At 37.3% G+C, this 27,690-nt stretch overlaps 1 protein-coding gene across 1 annotated transcript in view; it reads left to right on the top strand.

Moving 5' to 3' along the window:
• The window catches only part of HSD17B4 (hydroxysteroid 17-beta dehydrogenase 4), a 64,693-nt gene extending 39,785 nt beyond the window's left edge, over positions 1 to 24,908 (top strand). Inside the window, exons 18-24 of the mRNA XM_048291298.1 lie at positions 2,106 to 2,175; positions 6,103 to 6,209; positions 6,522 to 6,608; positions 8,978 to 9,064; positions 11,606 to 11,744; positions 22,388 to 22,515; positions 24,494 to 24,908. Of these exons, the coding sequence (XP_048147255.1) occupies positions 2,106 to 2,175; positions 6,103 to 6,209; positions 6,522 to 6,608; positions 8,978 to 9,064; positions 11,606 to 11,744; positions 22,388 to 22,515; positions 24,494 to 24,583 (708 nt within the window). The 3' untranslated portion in view covers positions 24,584 to 24,908. The remainder of the gene's footprint in view (positions 1 to 2,105; positions 2,176 to 6,102; positions 6,210 to 6,521; positions 6,609 to 8,977; positions 9,065 to 11,605; positions 11,745 to 22,387; positions 22,516 to 24,493) is intronic.
• The last annotated feature ends 2,782 nt before the right edge of the window (positions 24,909 to 27,690 follow it).

The raw sequence follows: 27,690 nt of genomic DNA, 5'->3' as shown, positions 1-27,690 counted from the left end.
TTGAGTGGCAATTTGCTGTTAGATTTTAGACTCTTTTGAAAGAAAAATTTAGTAATGAAGGGGGATAACCTACTTCATAGAATTCTGTTGAAGAATTCTCTTTAGATTGTCAGTTTTAAATTTACTTGTTTGCAAAGAAGCTATGGGTCCCTTACTAAAAATCTCTTTCATAGGGATCTAACTTTGATATATTCAGCAAATTACTTGCCCTCTCTTTGGTCCTTTTTAGAATGTCAAACGACCCAACTGAACTTCAGTCTTACACTAACATGAAATTTCCAGTCTTCACTATTTTCTTAATAAATTACAGGATTAATTAGAAGGTAATTAAAAAAGAAAAAAGACGTTATAATAAATACACCTTTTTGGCAAAAGTAAAATTACAGTTAGAAATTTGAGATCCACTGATGTTATCCTACTGATACTTCTTTTTCTCCAAAAGGAAAAGTGTTTCTAAGCAGTAAACAGATACGTAAACAGCCATGGAGGAGTATTAGCTTACTGTTTGCCTTTCTAAGATTTGCATGCTTATGGTATGGTGGAGTTTAGGATTTTCTTCTTGTTTTTAATGCGTGGTTCCAGCTCTTACAGAGAGCAGTGATGAGCTCTTTACATTCCACCTTAACTGAGGCTCAAAACAATTGCTGTATTGCTGCAAGTTGCTATGAGAAGTAAGAGAAAGGTAGAGCTTGGTGTTAAAGCTGTAGTTAGGGGGAGAAATGACCCGAATATTTACAGATTAAAAAATAAAACAGATGGATTATGGTTTAAAATTGTAATTAGAGTTCAAAACCTCTCTAGTTACACTGTCTGCTTCAGACGCGGTAGAAAAACAGCATTAGACATATACTGGAAAATTCTTCCTTTCGGGAATCTTTTTTTTTATCCTTCCCTTTGAGAAATCTGCTATCTTTCTTTCCTCCAAACAGAATGTAGTACAGTTTACCCTCATTTGGATAAATGCAACCATTTTTTGTAGTCCTAGTTCAAAATGCTGGGAAAAAATATTTACTGACAAAGGGTTCCAGAGGCCAAGAATGTGCTTGACTAAAATACAATTTGTTTTCAGTTTAAAAGCTTTTTTCAATTAAATCCATGTTCAATTTGTATATGTCATCATAACTAAGCTGCTAAATTCTTGGAATCTTCATTAGTTAATGTGATGTACTGATTTTCTCTGTACTTCCGGGAAATTTTTACTAGAGAGTTCTCCGCTATAATTTAGTCACTGGATTTCACTGTAATCTGTTGACCAGAGAAAAAGGTTTTATTTCAGAAATATGCACAGGTTGGCTCTCATAAGATGGACTGCTGGCTGTTCTGCATGTACAGCAAATACTAGATTTGATAATGAAAACGCTAAAGCTACACAGGGACAGAAACCTGAAGTACAGTAGCCATGTTCTTCATAGTTTCTCGGGTTTATTCACATTCACAGTATATAAAAAACACTAAATCTGTATTTCTCTACTTTGTAGTAATGAAAGAGAATATTTAACATGAAGCAGAAGTCTTGTAGAAAGTTTGGAGTGTTACTCTGGGGTTTGTTTGTTTTTGATACTGGAATCAGCTGCCCATGAATCTGCTATAAGAGAAGTGTATCACAATTTAAAAGGAAAAAAAAATTAAGGATATTTCTGATCTCTGTAAGATGAATCTGTTGTTGGAAAAACATGATTGTGTGTGTGTGTTATAAAAAAAGGTCATATATATACTTCTGTTTTACATTGTGGATAAACTTTTCAAGGAAAACTCTCTTTAAAATTAGACTTCAAGCTGAAGAACACGTGAACAAATTCTAGAAAATGCATTGCTTCACTGTTGCCAAATTTTAGTGAAGGTGGATCTGTATTTCAGCCAAGTAGGTTATTTCTTCCTCCCATTAAGCACTTGCATTATTTTCCTATGGACTAAGAACACACATTTCCCTAGAGCTTTGACAATTTGCTGTACAGTAGTAATTATTTTCCATTTTACCTGCTTTGTTGTAGAGTGTATAATGAGTAAAATAGATTGTGATACATTTCTTAATCTGTCATGAATTTCCAGGTGACTCCTGCTTGTTCTGACTCCTGCTTGTTCTGACTCCTTCTCTGTTTCTGCAGGCTGCCTTATATCGTCTGAGTGGGGATTGGAATCCTTTACATCTGGATCCAAGTTTTGCTGCTCTTGGAGGTGAGCTGAGGGAGATACCATTGTGTTCATATTTGGATGAAGGATAATGTAAATGTATTTTTAATCTATTTTTCACTGTGTACATATTTAACAACCTGGAAAAAGCAGTGCTTGTTTTATAGCTGTTCTCAGAGTCACCATTAAATATCTTCAAAGTTCTGCGTGACACTTCAGTTTGAAGCATTGCTTCTTGTAGCTAGAAATGGGGAATGGTGCTTGGACTTCACTTACAATGGAAAAATACTTTCTACCTATTTTCCTTTAGATCTTGTTTATTGTCACTATCCTATTTTTACAATGTCTGTTTCACAAGCAGAAATAATTGACTATCAAAGCTTCTGAAGGAATCCCATAAATTCTATGATGTATAGTTCTTTCCATCGAAATAATTTTGAGATTATGTGGTCTCAGTGGAGCTCTTTGTTCTTCAGTGTAATCTTCTCAATCCCAGTAAATCCAGGAGGGCAGGAGAGAGGGAGCTTGTTAGCAGTTCTTTCCTATAAAATTGCTTAACTGCACCTCTTGCTAGTGCATTAGCTTGTTCATTTGCATAACTCAACATGCCAAAGCACCAGATCAGAGGCTGCACTAATTCTTGAAGAGATCTAATTACTGAAAAAGGGTGTTTTCATAACATCCTGTTGTAAAGTTATTTTTTCGGACTTCTTTTCAGGCCTTGCAAGTAGTAGAGTGTGATTGTTCCACACAGACAGCAATTTGATTTACTTAAGAATGGTATCATCATAAACATTACATGAAACTACTAATCTGTAATAATTAGTCAGCAGTTTTCTGGTGAATTTCTTTTTAATATGCAAGTATCACTGGATGGTGTTGTTACCAAGATAAATAGAGCAGAGCTATGCTTCCTTGTTCGGATCACGCTTAACATTTCTGGCAAATTATCTCCTTTCATAAATGCATACTAATTGTTTTGTATAAATCTACGTAAATTTGTGTTCCTAAGTAATGATTGTCAAATATTAGAGTCCATGAAGAGATTTCCCTGGTTTGTTAAACCATTCTGTTTGTTAATGATGTTGGTTTGTTAATGATGGTGATGGAGGTGAAAAATACATGTTTATAATTGAAAACCCAGTGGTTTGAGTAATAATGATAATAATACTTTAAAAAACTTACAAAAGAAGAGGAGTAGAAATCTTCTACCTGCTCACACAAAGAGCACTGGCACTTAGGGAGAATGAAATTAACTCTGTAGATGAGGTGTCCCTTTGTCTCAACATAAAACTGGTGCACTGGATTTTGGAACTATGACAGTACCCTACCTATACTAAATGCAAGTACAATCAAAGAAGATATGACTGTAGAGGTATTCCATGATTTTTTTTTTTTTTCTAGGTATGCGAATGCTTTTTTTCTTTGAGCATATTCACACACCTTCTTGTCATGTAACAATCTCTGTGAGCGTTCTCTTTTACTGGCTCTCACCAGTGTGCACTGGAAGCAAGCATTCAGCCTAATGCATTCAGGTCATTCCAGGAATATTGTTAAGACTTCCCATGGGTAATGTTTCAGAAGACATATATGACATGAAAACACCTGTTTATATTCCTGTGCCTTAATTCCTGTATCTTGTATTTCCAGATACTCGAAGTGAAAGCAACATTTATTTTGGTTTTGTTTTAGTCTAGATACAAAATAACTTGAATAACTTACGGAATTTTTCTTTGAGTATGCATTAGTTTTATAAAGAAAATACTGGGAAAATAGAACTGGATATATTTGGCTGTTTCTGAATTCTGAATAGAGTGGTTGGCTTCAGATTCTTGCATGGTGTATTGAACTGAGTTATTAAAGAGCTAGATGTCACTACAACATTCTGAATGAGAGATACTGAAAACTGATTATGTAACAAGAGTGCAGTAATCAGTTTTAAAATTGACTGCATGGTAGCTTTGTGCTTTCAGAACAGTGCCCATTGTACACAAAGAAGAGTGCTATTAAAAGTGTGCATACTCAAATATTTTATGGGAAAGAAATGACAGAATGATCAGGCTAGAATACTTATAGTGAGGAAACAGACTCATATTCCTTTAAACCTGTCCTTCTGTCATGTCTTCTAACCTAATGTGTCAGAATTTCTCTTTCTCACCTGTAATCCTGCTACCCTTGTCTTTCCTTTGGTCTCAGAATTCCCATCTTTTCCAGAATTGAGTCTTCCATGGCTTAACTTCAGCTTGCAACTAATAACCACACAGCCACTTGCTCATTCTCCTTCCCTCCCCTTTTTTCCCTTCACTTCTCTTTCCTCCCCCACCCCCACTCCCAGTGGGATGGAGAGTTGGAGAGGAAAAAAGGTAAAAGTTTTGGGTTGAGATAAGAACACTTTAAAAACTGAAACAAAGGAAAATATTATAATACTAATGTTGCTGCTACTACTTCAAATAATAATAGAAATGACAGACAAAAAGTGAGGAATAAAACCCAAGAGAAACAAGTGCACAACACAATTCCTCACCACCTGCTGACCTACGCCCAACCCATCCCCGAGCCATGATCAGTGGCTCCTGGACAGCTTCCCCCAGTTTATATCCTGGACATGAGGTTCTATGATAGAGAATGTCCTTTTGGCCAGTTCAGGTCAGCAGTCCCAGTTATGCTCCCTCACAGCTTCTTGTGTATCTGCTTGGTGGCAGATCATAGGACACTGAAGAGTGTTTTGCCTATGTTAGGCACTATTTAGCAACAGCTAAAACATCATTGTATTATCAACATTACTGTCGCACTAAATTCAAAGCACAGCACTGTATAGGCTACTAGAGAAGAAAATTCATTATCCCAGCCAAAGCTAGGATGGACTCCTTGTGGCTTTTTTATCTCTGTCTTGATGGTGGTTTCTTTTCTTCTTCATCTTCCATTTCTCTGCAGGCTAGACTTTCTCCTGTCTCCTTTTTTTATTTTGTTTGTTTGGTTTTGCTTTTTTTTTTTCCTCCCAGCTGTTGTCCCTTGGGAGAACATTTTGTGCTGTGTGGGTGCTATGAGAAGTTGTTTGGAGCTCAAGAAAAACAGACTCTGACACACAAGAGTAGCAGATGAGTTCTGGGCAAAGCAACTAGTTTCAGTGCCAAACCTGGACAGATCTGTCTGGATTCCATGGTCTGTTGCAAGTGTGATCAATTACTGTTTACCTGCCTTGTCAGGTCAGAACAACCTGTTAAAGGAGTTAGAATATACAAGCAGCATCTTTGTAACTTAACTTTTGCACTTTAGCAAATCTGAGGCCAGTTGTCAAAGGTTTATTTTGTCAGATTTTGGCAGTACTGGAAAAAGATGCAACACAAATATAGAGCTTATCCTCTGCCAAGGTTGAGCTCCTGCTTCAAAGCATAGGAGTGTGAGGAAACTTGACAAAAATATTAATATAAGAGAAACAGAAAAACACTGCAAATTTTCCTTCTTTTAAAATTTCTAAATAAAGATAAATTAATCCTGAAGTGGGCATTATATTAGAAAACTTCAACCAACCATGAATAGGAATTCAAAACAGAAAGTATCAAATAATCTTCGTATTGCCACTTTTTAATGATTACAATACCTCTTACCCTTGATATACATGCTTTCATGTAACTGCTTGTCTAGTGTGCCTATGCCCGTGTACTAAAACAGACAATCTCCTTATTTTTCCTTTTTTCACTTCTACAGACAGGGACTAATTGTACTTGTGAGTCTCACAGAGCAAAGGCAGTGCTAAGAGTGCAAGTTGTCAGCAAGCACTTTCCTTTGTCCAAAAGTAGAGGAAACAATAAATAGTGAGAGGCACTTTTTCAGTGAGATAAATTAGGTTAACAAGAAAAAGGATTAAGAACACTAATGTAGAAAAATACTATGAATAAAGTACAGATATTAATAGAAGCTGCATTCAAAGTCCTAATATTAAAAACGCTAAAATGTTATTATTTTAAATAGGGTTTAAGAAGCCTATACTTCATGGACTATGCACCTTTGGGTTTGCTGCAAGGAACGTTTTGAAGCAGTTTGCAGATAATGATGTGAACAGATTCAAGGCAATCAAGGTCTGTTTGTTCATTCTTTGCAGTTAATTTTCTTGATTTTTTTCTGGTTTTAGTCCCAAAAGAAATCTTCAGTGTGGGGGAAGTCTTACACATATCTTAACTGCCAGAATTGCTTTTACTTACGGCTGCATGCATTTTAATGCCTCTGTCCTGTATGCTTACTTAAATATTTAGGCTTTCTACGTTGATAGTTGACTTAATTTTTCTCTTTACTTTTTATCATTTCATTAGGGCCTTTGTGTTTAAGCTTACATATGACACACAAATCTTTTCGCAACCCCACCTTTTTTTTTTCTTTTTTTTTGTTTTTAGGTTCGCTTTGCAAAACCAGTCTATCCGGGGCAAACTTTGCAAACAGAAATGTGGAAGGAAGGAAATAGAATCCATTTTCAGACCAAGGTCAGAACAATCTCTTCATTGTGGGCTCCAGAGAAAGATGTATTGGTTAAAAAACTGGGGATATGAGGGTGAGCAAGGAAGGATGACTCATTAAGCACACCATTGGCAAAGACTTTGTAAAGAGATGAAGTAAATAGAATGAAATAGTCTTACTTACTTTATGGTGTCACTAAGATTCTAATAGAAGTACCATTATAGTCATAGGACTTAATACCCTCATATTAAATGAGGAATCTTTCCATTCTGTTGCATTTTTTGTGTTTGTCCACTGGGGAAGAGAAAAAAGCAGTCATCCTCAAGTCATCATAGTGTGTACTTGTTTTCTGGAGTTACTCATAACTTTTTGTATACATCTTTTTGTTTTGTTTTACATTTATTTATCTGAATCGATTCCTGACAGTTTATGCAGGTAAATGTGCTACAGATTTAGCTTAGATTGAGTTAAACTTAAGCTGCAGCTACACAGAACAACTTCCTGAAAATGGAAATTTCATAGCAGTTGGACATAGTAACTACAATAAAACAGAGTTTACACTCTTACAAAATATGGGTTTGCATTATTCTATTTTCTTTGTTCTTGCTATTAGCATTTTATGTGGGTATCCTGTAATCTTCACCTCCATGTCATAGGCTACTTAGTGGGAGCTAAGGGCAAAACTCCAGGTAAAGGGCAAAAACTAAATGTTCATCGCTTCTGCAGCATTGTATGACATTGTCACTTTCTTAACCTATGGTTTGATACTGGTATTTATCAGTATTTGCTTTGGCCTGTGCAGTGCAATTTATATTGCTTTGCTGGCCAAAGTTTTGCAGCGTCATCTCTGAAAAATTGTAGCCAGCTGTTGATTAGTGAGTAGGGCAGCAAGTACAGTTGCACCTGCAGGGGAGGATTGGGCAGGCAAACTCAAACAAGGAGAGTCATCATAGGAGCAGAGGATTGCTGTTTCCACAGGAATACAGCTTTCTGGGATATAAATTGACTGAAGGAGGCAGATTATGTTTGCAGACCTGATGAGCAGCTACAGAATTCCAGAATGGTAACAGTGCAGAGACTACTGTGTATGAACTCTCCATCTCTAATTACTAGTAGTAAATAGTTTGGTGTCTCATGTGAGCTTTGGAGATTACTGTAGCTATATTTAAAAGGTACTAACACCCAGTCCTGACAGAATTTCTATAACTGATATATTAACTTTTCCATATACCATGTTAATTGAGTTCATAATAAGCTTCCAAGCCCTTGTAAACAGAGTGAGTTGTTCTGTTGTGTTTAAAGGCTGAATTTGTAGTAATGCTTGGTTTAGTAATTGCTAATATGTAGAGTTTGGTGAATTTTGCTAAGGTTTTTTCTTCTTCCACAACTTAGGAGTAACTGATTTTGGATAGAAGTTACAAGGTTTAACAGGATTGTAGAAAACCATCTTAAACAGTTATGAGTTGTGCAGAATTTTGTTTCTTATTGCATGCTGAATTTTTCTGAATTAAAGCCATTGTGTTGAAATAAACTCTGGTTAAATCAAACTAAAGTGGACATACAACTTTGATAGGGTGGTTTGAATCCATTTTCACCATTGTCTGAAGTGCAGTGGCAGCAGGTGACAAGCTGTTAAGCATGGTTTGAGTGATTGTTAATGTAGTGCCATAAACTGGGCTGTGATACTTGATATTCCTTCAGCTTGGCTATTTACCATACACCTCTATATGCATAGTCAGTGCATCAATTTGCCATCTTCTGTTAGCTGCCGTAAGTCAGTATGGTTTGTCACATCCCTCAAAGAGACAATGCCAAATTGAAACCCAGTTTCTTCTCTGAATTAACTGTTTCAAAAAATTAATCCAGGAGGGAATTCAGGTATTTTCCATCATTCTTTTTGTAATCTTTCTTGTTTTACAATGCTTAAAAAGCTGTTTCTACTGGAAGTTGCAGTATAAGGCATGTGGAGATAGTGAAATTGTCTAAATGGACTCTTGACAACTGAATATCTACCTCAAGGAAAAACATTTTAGAACAATGTCTTTTTAAGAACTATTTATGAAGAAATATTGTCAGCAACTTATAAACACTGGAGGTAAATAAGGTTTTTCAACTGTTTTGTGAACAGAGCATCAGCAATATATATCTTGGTACAATTTCTCCAGAGGCAAATAATTACTTTGCTTGAAGAGCTGTTTGAAAAACATGGTATAACAACTTGCCTCAAGACTATACCACATTTATGAGGTGTTTTTTTTCACTCTGTAACTTTTATGTTTTCTCTTTTCATCTCTGATTTTAAAATACCAGGAATAATACTCCTTAGATGCCCTTCTGTTGTGACTTTTTGCAAATACATCACCTCTTTAATGCATTTTTTTCCCCTCCACTACAGATCAAGGAGACTGGAGAAGTTGCCATTGCAGGGGGCTATGTGGATATAGTACCAGCATTGGCTAAGCCTGCTCAAGAGCCTCTGATGGTAGGTGGAAGCAATAGAAGTCTTAACTTGCAGAGAAGCATGGTTAGGCTTTATTTTTGCGAAAAACACAGGAAAAATATTTATGTCTCTTACCAGTCTTATTTATTTGCAGTATTCAGAGGAGTTATGAGTTCAGAGATGTTAACACACATGCCGTTTAAGATACAGATGTAAATTGATCTGTTTGAGAGGAAAATTTCAGTTGTTCTGATGGCTGATGTAGTACGATGTACTTGATGCTAACTGAACTCTCAGGATAAGCATTTTGCTGTATGTTACAAAACAAAGTGGGGCATGTACCAGGGAGGGCCCCATGTTTTGAGCACTTGCATAACTTAAAATTGAAATTATTTCGTATAATTTGGATCTGTATTTGTAGAACAATGATTCTGTTTTTATTTTGTAGATGTTGAAGATCAAACTCTGTGTGGGATGTAAAAGTGTGTGACCTTTCTCAATTTTTTCAGAGACATGGGGAGAGTGGCAGGGAAGCATTAGCATAAGTGAAAATGAGATAATGTACTCACAGAAAAGAAGTTTTGTCATTGAATCATTTTGAAATAAGACTCTGAGAGCTGTTTGTACATGTGGTTAGGTCTAGCACAAATACACAGTTTATACTGTGTATATTTTAAGAAATGCCCTGCATGCACGTATGCCTTAAGCCTTGGGTACCGGACTTCCCACAAAAGAATTGTACATGCAATTGTGAGGATGACCGGGGTTCCTAATGTGGTCTAAAAGTCGCTTAAGGCAGTGCATAATGTGTTGCCTTAATAAACTGTTACGTTTTTTCCCCATTGATTCTTGCCTGCAAACAATGAAACTTTAATCCTTTGAAGTTTATGAAAGACTGAGATAGTGACATTCATATAAAGATTGTGATCACAGAATGACGAATAGTGGATGATACCTGGGCTGCATCCAAAGCAGTGTGGCCAGCAGGGCAAGGGAGGGATTCTGCCCCTCTGCTCTGGTGAGACCCCACCTGCAGTGCTGCGTCCATTTCTGGGGTCTCCTACACAGGAAGGGCATTGACCTGTTGGAGTGAGTCCAGAGGAGGGACATCAAGAAAATTAGGGAAGTTAAGCATCTCTCTCATGAGAAAAAGCTAAGAAAATTGGGTTTGTTCAGCCAGGAAAAGAGAAAGCTTCAGGGTGACCTAATTGTGGCCTTTTACTACCTGAAGGGAGACAAAGATGAACTTTTTACAAGAGCATGTAGTGACAGGATAAGGGGGAATGGTATCAAACTAAAGGAGAATAGGTTTAGATTAGATCTGAAGAACAAATTCGTTACTGTGAGTTTGGTGAGGCACTGGAACAGGTTTCCCAGCTGTGGCTGCCTCATCCCTGGAAATGTTGAAGACTAGGCTGGGTGGGGCTTGGAGCAACTTCATCGAGGGAAAAGTGTCCCTGCCCCCTAACAGGGGGGTTAGAACTAGATTATCTTTAGGATTCCTTCAAATTCAGGCCATCCTATGATTCTCTGATTTTTCCAGGAACTTGTTTCTTTTTGCTGCTTGTGTTTAATCTTCTGCTGTTTGGAATTGTTGAATGAAGTTCAAACTTTTAGAACTTTTCTGATCTACTTAGATTTTCTTGTTTTTTTAAACTTGGGCATAACAGGTGTTTTTATTTAAGCTTATTTTGAGAAATTAAGGTGCTTTGACAGAAATTTGCTGACAGGGTCAGACACCCACCAGGGAAACCGGCCTGACTGAGTGAAGATTGGCAAATTTAAATGCCATTGGGAACCCTATTATATAATGAAAAATGTTAGGTTTAACCAAAGAGGTGACAAGATAGCATCCTGAGGAGTTTTTTGTTCTGCTGTACAGGTAGGTACAGTGAACAATTAAAGCTCTGAGACCTTCTTTGCTCCAGTTCCAGTTAGATGAAAAATGTCACTGAAGTAGCTTCCTAAAGTGTAGCCTTTTATCCAGTACAAATATTTGTTAAAAGAAAGACAGTGAAAGGCTTGCAAAATAATGCGTTTGAAAAAGTTGAAAATGTAAGTGTAGCTAATCCCACTCTCAAATTTTGTCTGCACTGGAGTTTTGACTGTGTTCATAGTGCAGTATGTTTTGAACATTTTCCATGTCAAGTTAAAGTAGTGTACTGGTAAAAACATTTTTTTGTTCTGAAAACTAACATGACATTCACCGTGGAGAAAGTGGCAGTGGTTATCCTCCAAAGGAAAAAAAGGGCAATTTAGAAACTCTTAGGGCGTTAATTAAAAAACATGTCTTAAATTGTAATGATAAATGATAAAAACTGCAAAAGCAAGATTTGAAATAATTTTAAATGAAAATTTGAAATGAAGAATATTCTGCTTGAATGTATTTTTTAGTGCTGATGGTCGCTAGAGGTAATTATTTTGTGGTAGAGAGGTAATTGCTTTTAATAATTCTGCTCAATTGCTTTTAATAATTCTGCTATAGATCCTTTACAGCACACAATTTTTGAACTAAGAGATATATTCAGTACCTTTTAACAAAGTTTCAATTTTAAATTCTTCATCCTCTTTTTTTTTTTTAAGACTGAAGGGCTGCAGAGTAACCTTGTGTTCGAAGAAATTGGTCGTCGTGTAAAAGAGATGGGAAATGAATTGGTAAAGAAAGTAAATGCCATATTCCAGTGGGACATCACTAAAGATGGAAAAACAGCAATGCAGTGGAGTAAGTTGTAGCATTTATATAACTCCCTGATGCATTTTTATGAAGTGGGATTAATTCTATTCATTCTAATTAAACTAATAGCTTGGAACTAAGCATAGTGTAGTAGATAAATGTACACTGGGACCTACAGGTCTGAATGCATTCTGGGTGCACAAATGACAAGGAGGTCAGATAAAGTTTGCAGTTACTAACCTTTCTAGGAACATACTTCTGTAACTTGCCTATTTAGATGTAGGCAGAGGCAAACCATCCTTTAGAACTTTAGTGCATTTCTATTTACATTTTACACATTGGATTTCCACTGCACTTAGGAAAGCATGCAAAATTAGCCTAGTAGGAGTATTACAGTAATTAGTCTGCTGGTGATGTACATGCTAACTGATCTAAAACAAATAAGTAATTATTTCTACTGAATTGTTCTTGTCACTTCAGTGAAAATGTAGCCCGATTTGTTTCCATTTAAATTTTCTGAGATCAAGGTTTAATGGAGGCATAATAATGATTTCCCATTGTTTAAGCATGGGACTAGTTGATGACAAGAAACAAAAGCCTGTAATAGCAATGGGTCAGAGCAGAACTGTTTCCTGAATAATAGAATTGTGTGAAGTGGTCTGATGGGGGCACAACTACGTTCTCAAAAACCTTTTCTTCTTAAATTCTGCTTTGCTCTCTTTATAAGGATATGTATTTTTGAAAACAACCCCCAAATCTAATTTTATTGATTGGACAGATTTTATTATCTTTGGAAATTTTTTTTGGTTTTTAGTTGACATGTCTACTGGTCTATTGGCGGAGTGTAAAGTTTTTCCAAGGGAAAAAGCTTAGTCAGGTTGTAACTTCCAGACCTTTTTGTGGAGAAGTGAAAGTCTTTGGGTCAAGTCTGGTGCTTAGACTTCTTCTTTTAGATTGGTCTCAGTGGTTGGATGTAGACAAAAGAGTTTTGGGGACGATGCAGGTGAAGTGAGCTGCCTTTTGGCGGGCTGAAGGAGGAGACTCACAGTAGGTCAGATCAGGTCTGCATTATGTTTTTTTCTGTACACTGATTTTTTTAAAACTATTGTTACATTTTTACAGTAGTCTGTTCTCAAAAAATTGTATAAGAAACTGCTTGTCCTCTTACAGAGCAATTTAGAAGCCTATAATCTCACTTTATCTTTTCCTGATGTTAACCAGCAGAGATTCTGAGTAGCAAGACTACTGTTAAGTTTCAGGAAAAATATTATACATTGGTTGACCAGGATAGTTATGTTCTGTTTGCATTGCTTTTTAAGCAGTTTTTGAGGGTTAAGGAGTGATTTCCATTTGGATAGAAGTTAATAAATATTCTGAATATACCTGTGTAGATTATGCCACCTGACTGCTGATGCATCAAAATGAGACAAGGGAAATATTCAATAATCCAACTCAGAAATCCTGTCTTAAAATTCATTACTGCTCTTAATCATTTCTACTCTCTGCAGTTTTCCATTTTTGCATGAACTAATGTAAATTATGGACATGGTTTGAACTTGGATAGAAGGCTTATGAAGTTTTACTTGTGTTTTTGCTTACATTTTTAGATGATAATTAGAAGTGCATAGGTTAAACTCGTGAATATTTAAAGTGGAAAACTTGGGGTTGTTGGGCAATCACTCTATACTCTACATCAATCTCGTCTATTGTTTCATGCATAACTAAATTTGATATAAGTGATGGTCATGTTTATAATAACAACCAGAAAACTATTTCAGGTTGATTGATCATTGACTTTAACTTTGGAACTACTTTATAGATGGCCTAAATTCAGTACTATGTATGTCCAGAGAATAGAGGGACAAGTCACTGGAGGAGAAATTGGTTGAGGGGTGTTCCAAGACACGATTAAAATTTCTCACTCCAGAAGTTCTGAAACTGCAAGTTGCTGAACGCAGAACGAGCATACTTAGAGATTTAGGCCTAAGCAGTGCCCTTACCTGCCTCATGAGACCAAGTTTTATTAGAGTGGAAACAGGTGAATGTTTTTGCTATTGTATTCAGATCAAGAGAGTGCTCCTGCTTTGAATAAATCAATATTCAGTCTTTTGTTCTCTCCTGTTTCTCCTAATGAAGCAGTAGGAGGAAGGTACTGCCTTCTTCCTACTCATATGTCCCTAGCTAAAAGGGATTAAATAGACATAACTTCTGTTTGTCCCTTTACTTCTGTTGCAGTGAAAATTTTCTGTACTATAATATTAATTTGGAAAAACCTTAAAGCTCCCTGTGGGATGGTGGGTGGGGGAGCTAATCTAATATTTTAAACATTTCCTGTTGCTGACCGCTGTTGAGAGCTGAAATGAAACATTTACAGAGTCTTGGAAAAGTTACTGTGAATATTTTTACAGTGTGCTCAGTTCCTTCAAGCTTATGAATTACTGCAGCATCTGTAGTGTAGTAAATATGTAAGACTGAATGTAAATATCTAGGTGACCCAGCAGGGTGTCTGCAGAAAATGTTGTTTACTTTTCCCTTCAGGAGTATTGGTATGCTACTACATCCCTTGTATATCACTCTTTTTGAAAGAACTTCCTGTGTCATCCTATTTCTGTATTTGTTTGTGTTTTCTGAATATTTTTGTGTGTCTTTGAAAGTACTTATAGGATGAAGAAAACAGGAGTTGGTTAGTACTAAAATAGTTAAAGCCCTACCAATAATCTAAATATTAAACTTTCATATTGTCAATATGAAAATAGTTAGGAAAACTCACTAGCAGAATGTCAGGAGCTATGACAACTGTAGTGTCAGCCTTCACTGTCCTTATATTGATCAAGAGCCATCTACTGTTGATGTCTATTCAACTCCTATGGTACATTTTTAATGGCAAAGTATATATGTATCTGCATGATGGAATTTTTATTTTGGGAATATTTGAAAACACTTTCCTGCCATTGAAAACCATATACCTAAACAAACACAAAGCAAAATACCTCCCAAGAGGTGAGTACTTCAGATTTATAAGCAGTTGCCAACTTAATTCTTTTTGTTTGTTTGCATATCTTATGTTATTATTCAGTATTCAAGAGCATGATCTTGTACTGTCTCTTCTACCAGATGCTGGCATAATTTATTTTCCATGGTTAATGTGGAAGAAGATGGTAGTTTATGAGTTTACATTCAAAGGAAGACAGCTTTCTTGCAGTTAGGATATTGTCAATAATCCAAAAGATTTCTGAATTTATGTGATCTTTAGAAGATCTCTATCTGGTCATCAGCAAGACTTTTGTAATGCAGATGAGTGCTGACAGTTCAGAATATGTAACATTGGCAGTGTCATTTGCTGACTTGAATGCTTGACTTTTTCAGTTGTTAGTGTAATGTAAGCTTCTGTGCATAATTAGAAATTTTATTGACAAATTAATTTTTTACTTTAGAAACTTAAAATGGTAGTAAGATGTTACCTTTGCTATAGCTTGAATTTATTTCTGTGTCCTTATTTTGACTGGTTTTCAAACATGCTTCAGAATTTAATGTTACTCAGCTCTGTTAAGTAGAATTGCACTCTTTACCATGTATTTAAATTTGGCCTGGTAGTTATTAGTTGATCTTCTGTGTACAAGCATTTTAAATCATTTTTGTAAATATTATGCTGCTAGATTAGATCAATTCTGAACTATCTTTCTGTCTTTTCTAAGTAAAAGTGCCATTTTGGAGGGTTGATCCCATAATGTGAATAGCAACAAGAAAGCAAAAAGGAAAATATGACGTTAAAATTAATTTAGAATTTGGTTCACGTAGCTAAATATTACATACTTTTTCAGTGTATGGTCAAAATTCTTGACAACTTATCACTGAAACAACTAATATGTGAAGAGGAATATTATTGTGGCTGAGTTTTTTGTTTTGTTTTAAGCCATGACTTGATGTTAATTAATTCATTATCTATCTTCTTTTCAAGCCTCTCTTTTTAAGGGCCTCCCAGGCCTTTACGAGCAGTGTTTGTGATTCTTTTGGGCTACTTGCTAGGCTTCTTTCTCTTATTACATTGGATATATAGTTCTGTCTTGTGTTTTAATTTTTTGACTTGTCACCTTTGCATAGCTTTTGTGCTGTTGTGATAACTGTGGCAGTTGACAGTGCTGGAAACAATCCGGGCCCTGCAAGCCCATTGCTGTCTTACTCAATGATTGTAACTTCAGCATCTTCTGCTAATGTCCTTTAGCCTCTTAGAGATCTGGGAAGGAAGCAGAAGAGAGAAGGCAGCAGCCACAGCTTGAGTGCTGTGTCCAGTTCTGGGCCCCTCAGTTCAGGAACGGCACTGAGGAGCTGGAGCATGTCCGGAGAAGGGCCTGGAGTCAAGTCCAATGAGGAGTAGCTGAGGGAGCTGGGGCTGTTTAGCCTGGAGGAAAGGAGGCTCAGGGTGCACCATATCACTCTCTACAATTGCCTGCAAAGAGGTTATAGGCAAGTGAGAGTCAGTCTCTTCTGCCAGGTAGGAAATGACGGGACCAGCAAAAATGGCCCCCAACCATGGGATGTTCATGTTGGACATCAGGAAGAATTTCTTGATGGAAAGAATAGGCTGCCCAGGGAGGTGCTGGGGTCAGTATCCGTGAGGTGCTCAAGAAATAACTTGAGTGTGGCACTCAGTGCTATGGTCTAGTTGTTAAGGTATTGATCTGTCAAAACTTGGACTCGGTGATCTCAGAGATCTTTTCCAACCTTCATGATTCTCCGATTCTGTGAAATTTGTTCTCATGTATGCTGTCATTCTGCAGGAATGACTTTTAAGGAACTATAAGGAACCAAAAATTCTCTTTTTTTACTGTATTTACATTTATTTCTAGTGTTTTAACTGCAGTTGTTAAGAGACCTTCTGATCTCTACTTTCTGCAGTAAACCAGGATTTTTATAAGTTTAAGTGAAGGGAAATTTGTGAGTTGAATTTGGCTTTTGTTGTTACAGAGACACTTCTTGATGGAGGCACTAGTATTATAACACTAGCCTGTTTAGGCAGCAGTGGACTTTCCTTTTACGGAGTGCTCTGTGTATGGTGTGAAGGCATGGGGAGGTGTAGAACATTTGATGTGCGCTCAGGATATGAAATTCTGGACAGCTCATCTGCTGTTTAAGCAATGTTGAACTGTAGCCCCTGACAACTGGCCTTAATTAGTGGTATTTCTGTATAAAAGCAAGCTGTTCTAAATCAAGAGGATGCTGAAAATCCTTTTAAGATGACAAAGCAAGTATCAAAACCTAAGTAGTAAGTGTAGGGGTACTGAAGCTACCTTCTGTCACTTTTTAACAAAAACCTTAATTGACACTCACCCCAGCTTTCTCCAGTTTGCTTCACTACCTAAAGCATGCTTTGCTCTCTCCTGCATATTTATTACTGTACAACAATTGCCTTTGTTTTCAGGGGTTATAAAATATTAATCTTTTTTTTTTTTTAGAGTTAAGGTACTTCATTTCAACTTCTCTTTTCATAGAGAAAAGTTAATGCTGTTGAGATCTGTTAGCTGATAGCTAATGGTGCTCTAGAACAGTACTCAGATGAGTTTGCCCATCTGTTGCTTTTCTTTGTGTTTCTGAAGTTAGTGCTGAAGGCAGGAGATGTTTCTGTTCCTTTCTAGTTCTCAGAAGAATAAAACTTTGTTATGAGAACTGGAAAGAAATGGTTACATGTAGTCGGTTGTGGATAGCTGACAAATTAAGGTGAAATTGCTCAATAATTTATGATGCAATATGACTTCAGGCAATGAAGAATGGATGATAGTTGTTTTCTTTTGCTTAGAAGATGAGCCTTATATTGCCCTTGTTTAGCCACTGTAAAGCAGAATAAAACCCAAACCAAACAAAAAAAAGTCTTGACTGTTTTTTCTCCTAGGAAGTGTAAGGCACTCTTCAAAGTCGAAACAAAATCTGTACACCAAATACTGGATTTTTAGGTTTTTGACAACCTGCTATGAAATGTCAGTGTCTTCTGTTTTGTCTAGTGTTTTAATTTCTATATATGTGAATTTTTCATTCTTTTTATTACATCTCTTACAACAGCATCTTGTGGATGATAATAATTCATAGATTCTTAATTATTGTAACACTTATGTATCCAAGCAACAGTTTGAAGGAAAACTAGCATTTCATTCGCTTGAACTTCTTGATTCTACTTTTCTGCCAGATGTGTAATACTAGAATTTTACATATTTAAGAAGGCAATTAGTTTTTAAAATGGGCTTTGGCTTTGAGGTTAGTTTGTGTTGCCACACAGTAAGGGAGAGTACCCATACCCATGTTGCAAACATCAGCCGTGTGAATGGCTAGCAGAGCTCTAGCTGTAGCAGCCATGGAGGGTCTGCATGTGCTCAGGAGCAGAGGACACTGGAGGCACTTTTGGGCTGCTCCTCTTTACTGGCAGCACTGGAGCTGCAGTGGCAGTGTGGAGGGCAGACCTGGCAGCTACCCATGTCTGCAGCCACCTGAGCTCTAACGTGGCTGCCCCAGTGCCACATCCTTATTGAGCTGGCTGCCAGCTGCACTGGCAACACGCTAGCTATGGCCACAGAGTGTATCCAGCACGTGTGTGCAGACAACTTGCATAGTCCTGCATCGAGACCATTTCTTGCTACAGCAGGCAGCTGTGTTTTGTATATATATATATAGCTTTATCTCATAAAGTTGTATTTTACACGAGGGCACTCTCTCTGGTCATTGGAAAGCTAGGATTTTTCTGCTCTGATGCTTGGAACCTGTTCTGGCATTCAGCTTGTGTCTTTCATTGCTAGTTTATTTGTCCATGAGCCAGTGCTCTAGTCTCAACTGTCTTGAATATTCTATAGGTCAAGAGGGAAGAAAATGGATTGTGTATGTTTCTAATCCTTCTGTTTGTTTTCCTGCCCTGAAAAAAAATTGAATGAGCAAGTTTCTGTGGTAATACTTCATTCTTTATAAGGAGGGGAGTTACTTTCCGATGTATTTTGGATCACACTTTCTCCACAGTGGCACCTTTTTTTTTCACCTTTTTTTTTTTTTTATTACTTGCATTAGAGAGGTCAACTCATTTATGATGAAGCCTACAAAAATGAATGGATAAAGTAGCAATAGAAGGTTCTCTGTGTTTTTGTGGAAAAGACAGTTTTGCTGTCACAGAATGCTCTGCTTTTGTGGCTGCTCAGTAATTTTTTTTCATTTTTTTTCTTCCTTATCACAAATTTTAATATTCTTTAAAAAGAATACAGAAGCAGCGGAAATAACATTTTCACCTTTTTGGGAAAGGAATATATGACTAGATCGGTCCTATTTTTTTTTTATTTTTTTAATTTTTTTTTTAAATTTGGGATTTCTAGTAAGGATTAACTTGATATGAGGTTAAGGATTTGAGGTGATCAGCTTGACTTCGGTGTCCAGCAAGGTTATGGAGCAGGTCATCTTGATTGTGATCACTCAGCACATACGGGACAACCAAGGGGCCAGGATCACAGCCAGCACAGGTTTAAGAAAGGCAGGTCCTGCCTGACCAACCTGGTCTCCTTTTATGACCAGGTGACCCACCTGGTGGATGGGTCTACCTCAGCAAAGCCTTTGGCACTGTTTCCCACAGAATTCTCCTGGAAAAGGTGGCAGTCTACATCTTGGAAAGGCATAATCTTTCCTGGGTAAAAATCTGTATGAATAGCTGGGGCCAAAGAGTGGTGGAGCCAGTCACTAGTGGAGTTTCCCAAGGCTCAGTATTGGGGCCAGTCCTGTTTAATATCTTTAATATCATCTTTTTTGATCTGGATGAGGGGATTGACTGTCCCCTCAGTCATTTCACAGATGACACCAGCTTGGGTGCAAATGTTGATTTGCTGGAAGGTAGGAAAGCTTTGCCGAGGGATCTGTATAGGCTGGATCAATGGACCAAGGGCAATTGGATGAGGTTCAGCAAGGTCAAGTTTCAGGTCCTGTCCTTGGGTCACAACAACCCCAGGCAGTGCTACAGACTGGGCAGAGAGTGGCTGAAAAGCTGCCCAGTAGAAAAGGATCTGAGGATTTTGGATGACAACTGGCTGAACATGAGCCAGTGGATGCACAGATGTCCAAGAAGGCCAATGGCATCCTGGCCTGTATCAGCAATAGTGTGACGAGCAGGACCAGGGGCAGTGATTGTCCCCCTGTACTCAGCACTGGTGAGGCCACACCTCAGGTGCTGTGTCCAGTTTTGGGACGCTCACAACAAGAAAGACGTTGAGGTACTGGAGTGAGTCCAGAGAAGGGAAATGGAGCTGGGGAAGGGTCTGGAGCACAGGTCCTGTGAGGGAGCTGGGGGTGTTTAGCCTGGAGAAACAGAGGCTTGGGGGAGACCTTACCACTCTGTACAACTGCCTGAAAGGAGGGCGTAGGCAGGTGGAGGTTGGTTTCTCCTGCTGGTTCCACAGCCAGCGACATGACAAGAAGAAATGGCCTCAAGCTGCACCACAGGAGGTTTGGATTGTACATCAGGAGAAATTACTTCACAGAAAGGGTGGAGTCCCTGGAAGTGTTCAAGGAACAACTTGCTGTGGTCTAGTTCTCAAGGTAGTGATCAGTCAAAGGTTGGACTCAATGATCTTGGAGGTCTTTTCCAACCTTAATGATTCTGTGATTTTGTAAACGTGAAAGGTTTACCTTGATTATGGGTGCCGTGATTATGCAATGTTTGAAGGTCTGGTTGTGCTTTGAGAGGTTACTGTTAATCGTAGATACTGACTGGTAAATTATGGTCTTGGGATTTGGCTAGGAAATGGAGAAGGAGAACAAGGACTGTAATAATGTAAGTGATATATCTTAATGTACAACAATGCAACGACTGTTAATTATGTACTATATTCAAAATAAAATGTGTCATTATAACTTTTCTGAGTCACTACACCTTTTTAATTTTTTTTTGTCATCTAAAATTGACACTGCTGAGACTGATGGATGAGTATTATCAGTAAAGTATGTCAAAATTGCTTTTCAGCCAGTACTTAGTGAAGAAGGAGAAGTTGTGTCTTGGGTATGTCAGGCTTTCAGCATTTGGGTTCCTTCTGGAGCAGTGTAGGAAGGGTAGGGACAGGAAAAAAACCTAGTGCCAGCAGAATGAAGTACAAGAAGGGATTCCTAAGGTCCAGAAGTAATTCAAAACAATTGATTAAGAACTGTAGGCATCCTAGACACGTCTGTGGTTTGTGAATTAATCTGTTGGGCTTGCTGGCATTGCTGTTTGGCTCAAAGGGAGCAGTTCCTACACTGGCATGGTGTGTAACATTGCCAGCATTTGGGTAGAGCTGTATTTTAAAAGCACATGGACAGTTAGGCTTGGTTAACTTAGTGTGAGAGCTGGTATCCACTCTCAGAGTTTGGTTTGTGTGTGCAGCTTACACTTCATGATTCAGTAGATGATTTTCTTGATTTTTGTTTTTCTAATAATAGTATGTGCCTGCGTAACCTACAGGAGTAATGTGTAAAGGCTCATATATGTTAGACTATATAGCTACTGTTTCGGATCACAAGGATGTTACACAGCCCCTACCCACAAACACAAATGTATAGATAATTCATCTGGTACTCAGTAACCTTTTTAATTTCTTCCCATATTGTCTGAAGTTAGTGATATGCATTAAATCTGTTCCATAAATTATAATTTACCTTAAAATCAACTGGAAAATAATAATCCAGTACGTCACTTCTCACTGAGCAATTTTGTATACTTAAGTCCCCTTCTAGTTCTGCCATAACTGGATAAATATTACTTTCAGAAAATGAAAGACTTAAATAGACTAAAGCTACTCTCAATCTTTATCGTTTCCCTTACCCTGTCAAAAAGTTATTTGGAAGAAATTTGCACATAAGAGAGTTTATGCAGAAACAAGTCTTCATGGTTAGGTGAGGGCCCTAAAATTCGTCCATGAAGAGCAGCCAACTTGGCAGCCATGATTCTGTGACGAGAGACGCCATGTCCTTGCAGGACTATCCACATGAATAATGTGTGGGATGGATCAAGAGGCAAAAGTGTAAAGGAAAGATGGGAATTCGTAAAATCTGAGAATTACTTGGCACAGCACATCCTGTCAAAATACTCTTCTAAACAAATGACACAATACCTGATAGTGTTAGCTTTGTAATAGATTATTTTGGCAGGTCATTTGGCATGGGAAAAGAACACTCTGAAGCTACAGACACTTGGAGGAATTTTTGTCTTGCCAGAAGAGAAAGACAGATAACTGGCAAGGCTTTAAACACTCCTTGCATGAAGCAGAATAGGCTATATTATATTGCCTGTGGGACAGACCAGGGAAAATGCAGCAGTGTGTCTGAACACAGCTACGTTTGTCTTGTCTGACTATAGGATGTTTTTGAACTTGAGAGCTTTATTATTAACTTGAACATTTTTGCAATAATTGCACTAATTAATATCTTGTGCATCTTTAGCATCATTCAAAAATAGTTTTTACCATCGCTGCAAGAATTTTAAATGGCAGTCCTTGCTGTAAACACCCTCCCCTTTAGTACAGGAATAATTTTTTATTTTCTTTCATTGATGAAGAAGAATTAAACCTAATTTATTTTATAAGTGGCTGATAGCTCAAGATTTATGTTTAGACTGGATGTTTTATGATAATAGGTAAGGAAAGTACTGTTCTTAAGCCCGAAAATTTTATCTTTATTAAACTATCTTTAATTTTATTTCTCAGCAATTGACTTAAAGAATGGCTCTGGAGCAGTGTATCAAGGACCTGCCAGAAGTTCTGCTGACACCACCTTCACTCTCTCGGATGAGGATTTCATGGATGTGGTACAGCAAAAGATCAACCCCCAAAAGGTAAAGCCTGGGTGTCATAGACATACTCTCTTGTATGTAGACATATTGCTTGCCTTAAATCAAGCTGTGGTTCATGACTGTTTGCATTCTGAAATTCTAAACCCTGGGATGTTTTGACAGTGCAGACCAGAGTCAATGAGGTATAAGCACATCAGTACCTTGTACTGAATTTGCCAGGAAGCATGAGGAGACATTTATGCCATCTTTGTCACGTGTAGACAAAGATAACCACAAAGGGCTAAAGCAGGGCCCTGGTAACACCAAGGCTGTGGGTTTGATACTTGTGTGGGCCATTCCCTTTATAGTTGGACAATGATTCTTCTGAGTCCCTTCCAACTCAGACTACTCTGTGATTCTGTAACATAAAGCCTGGCAGCACAAAATTAATAGTTTGTTTGCTTCCTGGTGCTTCACGGTATACGATTTGCAAGCTTAGATTTGTCAGTTTGGTCATTCAAGCTGTTTTGATTCTTGTGTTGCAGGAAGTTGATGTTTGTTGCAATGGTCTGATTTATTGCTAGTACTGCAGCAAAGAGAAATGTCAAGACAATGCATGCATGTAGATGGTCAAAATTCCCCCAAACCGGGGTATTTTTCAGGGAAAGAAAGATTTAAGGAAGGTCTGTAATCTGGGTCTGCACTTCTAGCTTGTTGGAGTAATCAACTGCTTAAAACTACTAATTTTACGAATAAAACAGCCTTGTGCAAAAGTAAATTAAACTGTCACAAATTTAATATGTCAGGTTACAGATTAAAGCTTGAGCAAATGAAAACTTTAATTAAACTCATCATATATCAAACAGTTCTTTTTCTTTGATCCCAAGCAGAAGTTGTTGGAGACTTTGATTGTGAAATTGGAGACTAATGATCATGGCAAATGTTTGTTATGAGTCTTACATATCACATGAGTAAAATCCTTTGTGACCCTCTGTATACAGCAGGCATAAAGCATAAACAAGATGTTGATGTCTAATCATCAGAATGCTAAAGAACAGTGATTGCAATTCAGGAATATCATCTATGCATAGGTATTACTGTTTCCTTTGAGTTTCTGTGAAGTTTTTGATTTGAAGAAGCTCAAAGAATCCATTAAAATTCTTTTCTGCTGGCTCTTTCTATTCTTTATATGAATGTATTTCAAGGTAATGGAACTACGCAAAAGCACATTTAAAGAACTTTCAAAGAGCTTTCAAACTGCAAAGCCACAGCAAAGCAAAACTAGTTTTAAAAAAATACAAACTAGATTGAAACAGGGTATACAGCTCTTTGAAGTAGGGACAATAAAAATGTAATATACCAGCATTGAAGTGAAAATACTGGTTGATCTATAACTCTGCAAATGCAACAAAGTCTTGCTTATTTCCTATTTGTTGTAATACGCTATGTACAAAACCATTGCATTTCTTCAGCCTATGTGTGTAATGCATTTTGCAAGTTTGTGTTTGTATTTGTTATGAATTTGAGTGTGTAGCTTACATTTTCATTAGGTCTTTAATTTTCATTATATAGCCTTTTAATTCCATTTTTTCATTTCTTATAATGATACATGGATATCTGCAGCATGAGGGGATGATGCTGGGAGCTTTATCTTTGTGCCCTGCTGAAGTTTTGCTATCAGCTTCTGTGAAGGCATTTGTCTTACACCTGGAGAAGTCCTCTGTGCTATATGTAGAAAGGAAGCAGAGGCCACTGAAGTTGCTTTGTATTTATTTTATTTTATTTTATTTCTTTCCCTGAGTGACAGACTTGGCCTTGTCTTCACTATAGATAAAAAAATCTGGTTCTGGATGGTATTAGAAATGAGCAGTTTTTGTTAATAGCTGATAACCATTAGGCACTGTGCACTGAAGGCTTTCTCCTGATGGCTAAATAACCATTCCTATCTTTGTTGTCTTGTTTCGTTCTAGCAGCTGTTTGGTTTGTGAGTAAACAATTGAATACATGCCTTTTTTCCCCCTCCCTCTTCTGTTCCTTTTAGGCATTCTTTTCTGGTAAACTAAAAGTGAAGGGGAACATCATGCTGAGCCAGAAATTGGAAATGATCCTGAAGGATTATGCCAAACTCTGAACTGCTTGATCGTCTACCCAGCAATGAAGAACTTTAGAAGATAAAAACTCAACTAGTTCAGAACCAGTGATTTGCAGGCTAGTTAACATCAATGTACTGATTCATTATACTGCTAATACACAAGCTGATTTAATCGCTGTAGACAGAAGTTATGAAATGAACATAACTGTTACTATTGTCCCTTTTTAGTTTCTCAGCAATGGTAGAGAATCATACTTTTCTCATTGCACATCTTTATCTAAATAAAATGTATGTAGTTCTTACAATGAAGCATATATTTCTATCTTAATTCTGAAGAAAATTAAACCAATAGACTTCTTTAATATCTCTTTCTATGTGTCTGTCAGTCTTCATTCACGTTGCCTTAGGTAGATTTAGCTTCTATGAGTCTGTGTGGTTTCTTATTAAAACTAATGTTTTGTGTCTCAAGCTCTCACAATTCTATCAAAATGGAAGATGGAAGTAAATTCCATTTATTTATATTTTGTCACTATGTGGTTTTTTTCTGCACTGGAAAAAACTCTTGGAACTTTGGAACTCATATTGATTAGTCATTTTCATATGTTTTTCTTGTAAATTACTTACGAAGTGGTTAACCTTAATTCTTTAGGAGAAACTTCTTCATGTGAGAGGCATTAACACCAAAGGCCATCACTGTAACCAAATTGTTCTTCATGTAGATTCATTCTCATGAGTGCCAGCATGATGGCAGCAGGGAAAGATGGAAGTGAATTCCTCATTTTGAACCTATGGCCAGAACTGAGTTAGCAGCTGTGGCCATATGTTTTCCTGAAGAAAGTATGCTCTTAGTCACTGATTGTCACATGAACACTTGGAAATTTGATTTCATCAGTGTGACCAACATTTTGTGTGCTCAGTTATCTTTTTTTTACCGTCAGACTGTGTTGAAACTTTTTGAAGATGGAAGAATTCAGGCCATCTAAGGCTTTTCTTCTTGGTCAGAGGAGGCCTTATTTTAGAAGATGAAATTTTAAATTTTTTTTTTTTTTGGTCCCAACACTGGTAGGTACTTCCATTCCTTGACTTTTTGAGCAGACTGTAGCCATTAAGAAACCCTATGGGGCTGCAGATGAGCTTGACAGTTTGAGAATAAATTGTGCATGTTCTAATAATAAATCATATTCTCAACAAATTTATTTCTTCACAGCTATACTATCAGCCAATTCTTTGGTTCAGGTGTGAAAACATGAATCTTAATTATGTCAACAAGTATCCCACATAATTCACGTCATGAATAGATGGGAAACAGAACAAGTAAGTTTTCTGTCTCAAAGAGGCCATCAAGTAGAAATGATTGAAGAAGTGTCCTCTTACCACTTAGCATTTACTTTTTTCACAGCAGTCATTTTCATATGTAGTAGGACTTAATAATTGCTTGTATTGCCCAGCTTCTGTTTATCAAGCAGGTTTGTGTCAAATAGGTAAAGGTGTCTTCTACTAGTTTCTCTCAAGATATTGTATGAGAAAGAGAGATTTATTCCAGCTTTATAATTTCATGCATGTACCTGGTATACCAAACAGGCCATTTTTCTACCTACATCTTTCCTGCCTATAAATCTATATATAATGCCATAAAAATATGCATATTAAGAAAAAGGAACTGTGAGTAACTAACTTTGAGACTAGGAGGGCAATTACCAATACATCTATATAGGAATATGGTATTTATTGTAAGTTACGTGGTCTCTATAATTCACAACAGGTGATTTTTTTTTCAACTCCATAAATAGTTTGAAATTTGGAAGTACTGCTTCACAAGGAGGGAACAGAGTGCTAATAGCCTTTTTTTTCCTTTCCTGTATTTAAGTGAGAAGCAAAAATATTCAGGCGAGGGAAATTGAAATCTGTTGCAATTTAACAGGTTGGAGATTACTAAAGAATGTAGTTTTACTAAACGTGTAGGTATGTGTTGGTTGGGGATGAAAGAATTACCCATTTATAGCTACTCTTGTGATTTCTCCCCTGCATAGTTTCAGCTGGACCCAAAATCCACATGCCTCAGTAGTATCCCCAATTCTGGCCTTAATTAAAATCACGGAAGATACACTCCAGAGTTACACTGCTGTTTGGCATCTGTACATCCTTGACTTTACTCTGGCCTCAGCTTTCTCCTGTGCCATGAATTGGTCATAGATGTTAACCTTGAGTGGAGCAGAAAGTCCTGCTCTTCCTTTTGCTTCCCATACCCAGGCTACCTGAACACGGCTCTCAGTATTGTGATAGTCTTTTCTAGGAGCATAACTCAGGTGTTTAATTCTTTAATCTGTTTTATGGCCTGAATAGCCACTATTGATTATTTCGGCATCTTGGTTTTATTTCTAAGACTGTTCTCATTAGCTGATCCTAATTAGTAACTTGATGTGTTTACTGTTGAAGGTAAGGTCAGTCTGCTGTGTTGAACATACATGATGTGGTTTGGAGGTTTTGGCTTTTGTTTTTTTCCTAGTACTTGGAAACTTTCTGTTTATGGTTGCTAGCTTTTGGGAGTAGTATTCTCAAGAACAAGTAGTTAACTCAGTATTTTTACAAGAATCTATGGAAGGGGATGTTAGCCAGTTTGGAAGGTGGTTGGTTGAGCATGAATGATTCTCAGCTGCTTTCATCTAGAACAGTCTTTCTGTTTCAGAGTATTGTCTTTCAAACCTGTCCATATCACTTTTGTCTGGAGTGGTTTTGGAAACCTTTCCTGTCATATAACTGCAACAGTACCAGTGTAGTAGTGGCAGGTCCTAAAGACATGCAACAGCAACACATCATGTTGTTTCAGGGTAGCTGCTTCTTTGAATATTCTTTCTTTGCCAGTAATGAGTGCCTTGGATTGCAAAGCCACACTTGTTTACCAAACAGCTCAGATCAGTGTTCTTCAGTGATATTGCAAAATCTAGTAGAAAATAAGGAGGCTTTTGCAAGCATTTCAGCAGTAAGATTCTTAGCAGTGCATATACTCTCTTTAATATAGAGTAGAAGATTGTCTGTCCTTTATTGCCATATGTGCCGTACAGAGTTTTGATTAGTAGTGTGAAAAAGGTGATGTCTGGACATGAATGTAAAGTCTGGACATCAGATTTCATGACAATGAGATAATG

Source organism: Corvus hawaiiensis, chromosome Z (genome assembly GCF_020740725.1).
Source record: "Corvus hawaiiensis isolate bCorHaw1 chromosome Z, bCorHaw1.pri.cur, whole genome shotgun sequence".
Lineage (NCBI taxonomy): Eukaryota > Metazoa > Chordata > Aves > Passeriformes > Corvidae > Corvus > Corvus hawaiiensis.
This window is presented reverse-complemented; position numbering and strand designations above follow the sequence as displayed.